Below are 10,188 nucleotides of genomic sequence, written 5' to 3'. Positions count from 1 at the left end.
GTTGCCATTGGTTACATTGGATAGACACTAGACTTAACAGTGATGATGCATTTACATTTTTCTTATACAAATGTAAAATCACCATGTATTCAAATTTCACAATGAGGAATTAGCAGCAGGATAAAACAAGAACAACATTTTGTTTCTTCTAGAATTCTAAAACATCAGACAGAGTGGATCAAACTTTGGAATCATTTCATTTGGTTTAATACTCATGAAGAAATGTATTCACCATTTTACAGCTGCTCTTTTTCCAAATATTGTGTTTGGGGAAAAATACTTATTGGGCTGGCGTGCATTATGTGATAAAGTTGTGTTGACATGGTTTGGTCACGACACACTACAATTGCTGCCACGTAAAAGATGGATGTAGCCTCAGGTCGGAAAAGTGACGCCAACGCAAACAGTCAGCCAGGGGGGACTCCACTGGTTGTAGAAACATGTCATAATGTATAAAAGTCCATGAAGAAATGTTCCTATTTATCACCTCATTTTCCCAGTAAGTACACGACCTTAAGTGTTAGTTTCAAGTCTCTTTTAATATAGCATGGCGTTCTTTTTGTAAATTATGGTCCTGTTTAGAGTAAAATTGGCAATAAACCAAGGTATGGACTAATCTTGGGATGACGTGTCCCTACCATATGGGTGTGCATAGTATCCTCAAGTCAAATCAACGTCTCATTCGTTATGTCAGGTTTCAAAATAGCCAAAATGCTGTGCTCAGTGCTTCAGAACAGTAGTATGCAAGCTAATGTGTGACATAACGGTCACTACATCCATCTTTAATTACAGTCTGAGGCTGCTGCCCAGCCCAGTGCCGGGAGCTTCATCCCACTGTGTTAATAAATCCATGATCCTCCCTACATACATCATCGTTTGAGCATATTAGTATGCTGACATTAGCATTTAAATTCATTTAGATTCAGTATTTTGTCAAACCAAAGTCGCTCTGCTGACCATATCCGTGATCATATATTCTTCTTTGCTTAAAATGATCTCCAAACAATTTATTGAAATAATAAACATAACTTTAAATAATAAACTTCAATGATTGCAATCAGTCAGTTTGTTCTACTCACTGTGGACCTCAGGCATGCTCTGTGTGTCGTATTCATGGGGCTCTGCAGAACAGAAAAGAGCAGAGAAGACATGACTTATTTAGAGTTATTTAATTACTGTTTATGATATAGAGTATCCAAGAACCGGACTTTATTCCATTAATTACCTTCTCACTTTGGTTCTCTGCAATGAACATTAATGAGGTCAGGTTTTGCCGTCCAAATAGCTCAGCAAATTGAGATAATGCAGGTAGTCGCTACTTTCCACATAAAACAATAATCAGAATCAGAAGCAGCTGTAGCGGCAGAGCTGGCCAAGTAGCTGAATTAAACTTCTGTGTGCGAACAAAAGACTGTTGTGAGCATCAGCAAAGACAGTGTGCATATAGGATGACACCCTCTGAGCTCTGGGGGCCCAACGGACCACGGCAGAATATTTACAGTATAAGAGACGTTACGTGTGTGTGTGTGTGTGTGTGTGTGTGTGTGTGTAGTCATGCATGCTGAATTTAATCTAGGTGGTCACATGAATCTCTACATGTGATGAGCTGCTAATCATGCGTCTGTTAACATGCATATTTATGGCAGCGTGTCACGGCTGCAGCTTTCATCTGTGCACAGTCTGCGCACTGGATTCCACACAAATACATGACAAACAAAAGTTTTGTTCTCCCTCCTCCCTCTCTCTGCTTCTGGTAGTCGGAGCCCTGCAGGACTGGATCCTTTAATTCCAGGCACAGAATGGGAGACATGTGAGTGAATGATCACAAGGCCCGCTGGGCTCAGCCAACTAACCAACTTGCTCTGTGTTTCTTCCCAAAAATCCTTGAGGGTGACTCAGCGTAAGCAGTACCAGGAGTCCCGGCTGTATCCTCATAATTCTTACTTTCATTGATCTTCTGATGCTATGATCTCACTTGGAGATCTGCTGTGTATAATATTGCTTAAAGCTGATATAAAGTTGCTCTGGGTTTAGCCAGAAGATTTTGGCAATGCCGCTTGAACAATTTCTAAAGGGAATTTCAGACGGAAAGGTTTTGATGAGGCTTCACTCTGTCGCTGTGTTCGACTTGAAAAATGTGCAGCACACTGTGACACATTGGTATCATCAGTGATAATGTCTCCAGAGGTACAGCTAACAGCATATATATCCCACATGGTTTAAACAAACATGCTGGTCAGATAAGGACAAATAGGCTGAGACACTATTCTGTGACAACGCTCTGCACAGCTGTGAGGGGCCAGAACTGGAAAAACAGGAAAGATGGAAGAGATTAAATCCCTGTGACAGATTTGGCAGCCTGCTGATGACAGCGTACTATCTGAAAAAGAGAGTGGAAACTTCATTCTGGTGACTCAGTGTTACAAAAATCAAGGATCTCATGGACAGATGGACGACCAATTAAAGGACGAGGGTGACATAACGCGCCCTGGTGAGGTGTTGGGCCGTCAGGGTGCTGTTGTTCCAGATTCTCACGGTCTGTGGACTCCACTTTAAGAATTAATACAGCTTTTCTCTAAAACATTCTCTAATTTGGTGATTTTTTATGCTGATGGAGATGATCTGGTGACTGCACAGTTTGATAACATCCATGCATAAATGTGACAAACCTGCATTTTGTTTGGGATCATGCGAGCTGTTAATTTAAAAAAAAAAAAAAAAAAAAAGCATTACAATGCGAATTCTTGTACTCTGACTTGACACAGTTCACACATGAGATAGTAATTCTCATGGTGATGTTTTACCAATCGGACTGCAGTGAGATTCAAAAAGGCGATGCACATTTTCCATGCAGTTACAGTACAGCATGCAGCTGTTGAATCTCAGTGAAGCCTTTCATTTACTGGGGATTTCACATGGTAAGCTCCAGCAGACTTCCATGACTTCAAGTCAGTGCTCTCTGACTCTGGCAGCCTGAACTTTTGACCGGCAGCCACTCCTCTGGGCTCGTAAAGAAAGGACTGGAACAGATGGAAATTTGTTAGGGTTGCCCCTTGAACGCAACGTTGACCTGGGACCTGACATTCTACCACGTTTGTATCCTTTGATTTGCATTTCTCTGCACATTAATACAGACATTCGCACTAGGCAGCTTCCCGGAGTAACTATTAAGCAGTTTCAAACTCTCTAAACTCTTTGCTGAAATGCTACAATGGCACTATTTGTCAAGCAAAGAGGGCGTTACTCATTTACATATTTTTACAAGTGGATCAAGGATTTGGAACGCTCCAAACATAATCTCTCCCTCTAACATGACTGTAAAAAGCCAACTGAGTGACAAACAAACAAAAAAGAAGTTGGACTACTCACCTCCAAGATCACTCTGAGAGCATCTGTGTTCTCCGTTCAGCCTCTTGAAGAGCGACCGCATCACCTTGGCGCTGCCGAAGCGCTTGAAGCGGGTGCGGACGTTCTCGTGGAACCACTCCAAAGTGCCAATCTTGAAGACCCTGTTAGAGGAAACAGAAGGGACAAAAAAAGACACCGAAAAACCAAAACACAGAGCAAGTTCATTACAGAAATACTTATGGGAATACAAACATGCCAGAAACAAGGGCTGGATATGCCTCTTTTGTTACAAATAGCCTTGATGAATAAACAAAAGTGCCGAGTGCAGGCTCAAAGCATGGGATGCATTGCTTGATGTTTTCCAGACACTGGCTGAGCTCCGTTAAAGAACCTTCCATTGTGCAGCTTCATCTGAGCAAACAGGTATAACAGTTCCATGTGGAGCTGGAATGAGCTGGATGTATTCAACTCTATCACTGCAAGCAGCAGAGCTTCGAGCAGCAAAAGAGATCTCAGCTATGTGTGTTGAAAAGCCAGTTGCCAAAACATCCATCAAACTGTGTTGTGCTGTCACACTTGCGCAAGACACTGAACTTTCGACGGTTCACTCAGTGTGGGTTGCTCTGGTCAAGACCACTGATAACATAAATAAAATGTAAATGTTTTGTACATGTGTAGGGACTGAAAAGAAGTCATTATTAGCTATGTGCAGCCAGTGTTTGTTTTTCATTTTCCCCCAGACTGAACATGTCTTGGGTACTCCAGAGACACTTCAAGTGCACTTTAACAAATATTCAAACTTTAGCTGAACTGCTTAGTCTTGTGCTGTGTTCACAAATACACCTATCAAGTACTTTCCTGCTGACATACACACCCAAAAGTGTGTTGCTCACTGTATATAAACCAACACTTGTGCCTTGAAAAACCTTTACAGTGGAACATTAAGGCTAAGTTAGAATGTTCTGCTGTGACTCTGACTTAGATTGTATTATTAATATTAAAAATAGAAAACTTCCATCAATAGCTTGAATCATAACAATATGGTGAAATGCATATAGATGCACTAAAAAAAGAACAACTAATATTTTAGTACATAGGAAAAACAGTTATGATAAAAATTTTGTCCTGACAAACCAGTGATCCCCTAAATTTAATTCCGTTGTCTCCAAGCATATATTTTTGTTTATTAGCCTTAAAGACGTGTCCAAATTGTGTTTTTTACATGCTAAAAGGCACATAATATGACATGTACCACCCACCAAAACACAGTAAAATAAACAGTCAGCCAATTGACTGAGTACCTTGAAACTGCAGTGTATCGATGATAAACTCAAAAATGCAGATTTGGACTTCCAGGGTTTTATACTTTCTGTATCATTTTTATTTTTCATCAGAATCAGTGCATGGCTGAATTAGTCCAACATGACGACGTGACATCGTGCAGTTCAGTAGCTGAGTAGCTGAGTTGTGGGTGAGCTGGTGTGCTCCTGCTGCAGAGCGGCAGAATGGCGGGTGAAGAGGGAGACAAGGACTTCATAGAGTCTTTATCTAAGCCATTTCAGTACAAAAAACTTCTAAATATATAGTGTTGACAAATGGAGTGTTAAGAGTTAAAGCAATGACTGCAGAGAGACTCAAAAACAATCATTTTACATCCAGTTACCATTTTTAAAAGCAAGTTAATGCATGGTGAGTCATTAAGGTTGTTGAGCCTCAGCCAAGGATGCATCACAATAATGCAGTTACCCAAATGATTAGATTATAACTGGGATTTATCTCATCATGTAGTGGATAAAGGACATCCTTTCTCAACCTTGGGACTGGAAGGCCACATGAGGACAAAAACCTGAATTATGTAACGATATCTTTAACTTTCAGGAATTTTAACCTTCAGGGTGCCCTTAATCAAACACGTTAGCAAGTATTTCATTCAACTCTGATGTAATCTCTACGCTTTTGCCGCTGTTAAAGGCTACACAATTGAATTGTGCAGTGAGTTGAGGCTGAGTTAATGTAACATGCAACTTCAGATGGAAGACTGAGACAAGTCTGAGTCAGTCTCAAGGGTTTGAAGAGGTGAGACGGGTAGATTTACTGCCTCAATTTTACCTCTTGCTCAGTGGAAAATGACTTTTTAGTGTTAGAGAGAAGTTAATACTTCTTGCAACGGTGCGATTTTTCAGCTTCCAGCCAGCGTGCTGACCTGACTTTGAATTACAACATGTTTCATTTATAAATTTGCCATTTCCTACCTGGCCATGCGACAGGGATCGCACACCCAGCCGTGCTCCTTCTTGTTGTAGCGGCTGCAGGACTTGCAGACGTAGAGCTGGCAGTCCAGACACTGACGCTTGCTGTTGACCAGGAACTTGAAGGGCTGGAGACAACGAATGCAGTGAGACTCGGTCAGGCTGGTCTCGTTTCCCAGCAGCTCTCTCTTGCTGTCTTCTCTCGCAATCTTTGTCTTTAGCTCCCTGAGGGACGAAAAAGGTGAAAAACAATATGGAAATTTAATACATGTACACAATTTTCTATACTGCATTTAAAGCCTGCAAAGAAGGCAAACCAGCAAATAAGCCATCTTTCCTTTTATCATGTTATTACTACAAAAACACTATGCAAATGGATTCTGTCAGTCAGCACTTTATATAGCCTTGGGTCAAAAATACACATATATGTTGTTTTAATGCATATCTAAAGAGACAGGCCATATGCATGGAAAAACATTAGAGCAGTCCTGATGTAAGTGGCTTTGTTGCACTATAGCATTCCTCTGGTAGCTCAGACGGTTAAACAAGACTTCCTGATGGTGTGTGTTTGACACTCAAGTACGACTAATGATCAATATACACGAGACTCTTTATATTTATGGTATACATGGGATGCAGCTACTAATAATGTAACTTGAAAGTACAGGGTTACCCTTAAATCCTTTAACAAACACGTTTTGTACCAGAATTTTTTTGCAAATTGTGGCTTAAGCTGCTGTTTGCATATTGTTCGCGGTGAAATCGGGCAAAATTAGGCAGCATCATTGCAGAAAGGCCAAAAGCAAAACTTTACCTGGATGGATATGTTTGACAAATGCACAGCTCCTGTTAAAGTCACACATTTTAATTGTCACATATATTACAGTATTATATATATACATATTATATAACAGCGGTGGAGGAAATATTCAGATCCTTTCTCTGTAATAAAGTACAAATAGGACACCAGACTGTAAAAAAATAGTCAGTTCAAAGTAAAAGTCCAGCATTAACAATGTATCTAAGTATAATAAGGAGAACATTCTTAAAGTTTTGAAGCCGATAAAAGACCTCCTGTGACTTTTGATTGTATAAAACAGTGCGTTATATTATCACATGATTATCACTGATGCAGCCACGTAAAAGCAGGATGTCGCTGGTACAGTTGGTTGAAGTAGAGCTCATTTTGAACTATTTTGCATCCAACTGCAATTAATTATTTTTTATTATGACTGATGTAATGATTTTCTACAGCAGTCAGTTATTCAGATTATTTCAAAGCAAAAGCAGCAAATGTTTACTTTTGCGCAGCTACAACCATGAGAAGAATTTACAATAAATATGAATAATCAACTAATCATCTTAGCTGTGCTTGTAGAAACTGCTGGTTCGCCTAAGACCAAAGCATCCTGGGTGCAAAATAGAATAGATTAGAATAGAATAGAACTTTATTGATCCCTTTAGTGGAAACCTCAGGGAAATTGCTGAAAGTCACAATTTGTAAAATAACTAGAAAGTAAACCATCCATCCAACCCTGATAGGGTCACGAGGGGGCTGGAGTCTATCCCAGCAGGTGAAGGCAGGGGACACCCTGGACAGGTCACCAGTCTATCACAGGGCTACACTTAGAGACAGACAACCAAGCACACTCACCTATGGACAATTTAGAATCACCAGTTAACCTCAACATGTCTTTGGACTGTGGGAGGAAGTCGGAGAACCCGGAGAGAACCCACGCTGCACGGGGAGAACATGCAAACTCCACGCAGAAAGATTCTGGTTGTGAACCGGCGACCTTTTAGCTGCGAGGCGATGGTGGTGCAAAAGTCATCATTTGTAAAATAACTCGGAACTAAATCTGTCAAATAAATTCAAAGTAAAAAGCATTTCCCTCAGCGTTGTAGTGAAGTGGAAGAGAAGTGTGATTAAATGGAAAGGCCTCGATTTTGCACATAAGTATAGTACTTGAGTAGATGTACTTGACTACATTGCACTACTGCTTAAGAAACCAAGACTTTAGCTGTGCTGGGTGTGTTTGTGTCCTTGGACTAGCTGTTTCCTCACTCCAGTGTTTATGCTAAGCTAAGCTAACCATATCTTATACTACTCATCTAGCGGAAAAAAAAACACATTTCCCCCAAAATGTTAAAGTAACAACCGTTGCGCTGACATGAAGTACAACATGAAGGTAAATTTCAACCTTATTACTCACTGTATGTTTTCACAGCTATAAAAGCAAACCCTATCCCGCCGCATTGTGAGTCAGAATGCTGGCCGACAAACATGAGCGAGGAGATGGTTGTCAGCACGTACATGGCAACACGCGGCTTCATTTTGTCGGCTCTGTGCAAATATTGTGTCGGCCTTGGTGCATGGAAAAGATGGTAAAGGCAGAAAACACTGGCAATGCTTCTGCAGTAACATTTAGTGCAACGGTTAGAAACAAGAAAAAACTTCAAGACAGATGAGATTAAGTTTGAGCCTTCATTGTCCATCGATTTGGATTTTGATCATTGTCAGATTAAGCAACATGTGCAACTCTTTCTACCTATAGGCCTATTTCTGCAGTTTCATTTCAGCGACTGCACCGTGGTTTGTTCATTCCATCGTAAAACACTGGATTAAAACAGACATGACACCGATCAATCTGGGTTAAACACTAGTTTTGTATTAAAATTTGAAAATCTTCAGCTATCAATTACATCTGCACATTGTAAAAGTGCAGCAAATCTTCCCAAAATCCAACCCCCTTTCCTCTCCTCTGTTTACACGTATGCAACGAATGACTTCACTGCGTTCGAGCCAGACCGTTTTCTTCAGCAAAAAGTTTAAAGCAAACTTGTGCTGATTGTTGGAAAAGCAACAGCCGTGCTCTCTCTGTGAGACGCTGACAGTAGTGGAGAGGAGGAGAAAAAAAAAAAGTTCAGATAACAAGTCCCAAATGTCACACAGCGTGGGTGGAGTCTGGCAAAAACAGCCAGCGAGGATGAGAGGATGCTTATTGTTTATTAAAGCATTTCTGAATGCCATGCTTTTCAAATTATAGAACAGAGCACTGGGATAAATGGGATACTTTGTAAGCGTCCTCTAACCTTTTGCAGATACAGCTGCCGGCCATTAGGAATGATTTAAAAGTAATATCTGTTAAATCTGTCCTCCTCTGAAACGTCAAATCCCACAAATCTGGTATACAAGATGCCCTTCTATGATTTCGACGACGTACGTGTGCTGTGAGCGACTTCCAAGCGCTGACACACGGCCGGAAAAAAGTCCCACATCAAAGACGAGTGCAATAGGTGGCCGAGAGAGAGAGCGCTGCCCTCTGCAGGAGTCGCCAGCAGCTTACAGTGGAGCTGATGTCAGAGCTTGTTAGTCCTCCGCCTACTGATGAGGGCTATGAATAAGAAAAACGGCTGAAAGCTCCAGAAAGTTTCCTGATTTGTGCATTAACGTGTTGTTGCTTTGCAGATTTTTATTAATATGGACAACAACAAACTTGATAAAGAGAATTTGATTGCTAAAAGTCATCTCTTTACTCATCTGCACCACATATGCATTCAGTGAGATTCATTCATCACCCTGAGCTCTGCTCAATGCCTCACAATGTTTACAAGAAGCCACTAACTTCATCTAAGTGCACTTTGATGCTGGACATTCAGTACATTTACTGAGTTTATTATTTTTGCTAGAAGTGGCCACCTGCTGCTCGCTGAAGTTTTTTCAGAGTCGTGAGACTGAAAAAGGAAAAGCTGAGGGATGCAAAGCAAACCAGTGAGCTGAAGGAGGCAAACATGAAAGGGACTGCATGATCTTTCTCTGTTGATTTGTCACGACACACAACATCTTTGACTTTGTAAGCCTGTAACATAAAACACTGACCAGTGCAACCTTACATACAGAACGCTGCCTCATATATTGCAAAACTGCTTTTGTTGCAGCTTTTAATGTAAAACCATCACGCCACAGAGATTCTTTAATTTACAGTAAAAATATGTAAATATTATTATCACAGTTAAAAAGTTCATATTATGCAGGTTCACATTGCACAAGTTCAGAATTTTATCTTGGGGCTCTATTCAAATATGTTTCATGTTGAAAAAACTAATTTTGCTCACATTGTACAATGCTGTGGCACTTCTTGTCACATCTGAAACACTCCGTTTGATCGCAAATGTCTTCCTCCCTTTCAGCTTTATTTTGCTTTTGCCACATTTTTAATCACAATGGGCTTATTGGCATCTGCAATGTGAAGTCCTGCAGAGAACTCAAGTTATAATGCCATAAATCCTTCTAAAAAACATGAAAGTTGAATATCTTTGATTACTTAACTCAGAAAACTTGAAAAAAAATAAAAAATTAGAATCAACATATACGATATTTTGCAAGTGCCTACAAATCCTACAAACGCTGGGAAAAAAAAGTTTTAATGTTTTCTTTTTCTCTCTGCTCCATCGTTTTTGTCACATGACTGTTTGTCGCAGCTGATTGAATCGTGGCTTCACAGTCACTCTGAGGACGCACAGGTTTGTTTGTTTTGTTGAGCAAAGAGTTAAGTTTTGGCAACATTTTCAATAAGACGTCAAATACGGG

General features: G+C 40.4%; 1 protein-coding gene across 3 annotated transcripts in view; it reads right to left on the bottom strand.

Annotated features, from left to right (window-relative positions):
• LOC103373058 (melanophilin-like) overlaps positions 1-10,188 on the bottom strand; it is a 41,750-nt gene that overhangs the window by 22,157 nt on the left and 9,405 nt on the right. For all 3 annotated transcript variants that reach the window (XM_008302857.1, XM_008302858.1, XM_008302859.1), the window contains exons 3-5: positions 5,601-5,822; positions 3,370-3,509; positions 1,080-1,121 (exon numbers count right to left, since the gene is read on the bottom strand). In XM_008302857.1, coding sequence (XP_008301079.1) covers positions 1,080-1,121; positions 3,370-3,509; positions 5,601-5,822 — 404 coding nt within the window. The remainder of the gene's footprint in view (positions 1-1,079; positions 1,122-3,369; positions 3,510-5,600; positions 5,823-10,188) is intronic.

The sequence above is a fragment of the Stegastes partitus genome, unplaced genomic scaffold, assembly GCF_000690725.1.
Source record: "Stegastes partitus isolate 25-593 unplaced genomic scaffold, Stegastes_partitus-1.0.2 Scaffold1898, whole genome shotgun sequence".
NCBI classification, from domain to species: domain Eukaryota; kingdom Metazoa; phylum Chordata; class Actinopteri; family Pomacentridae; genus Stegastes; species Stegastes partitus.
This window is presented reverse-complemented; position numbering and strand designations above follow the sequence as displayed.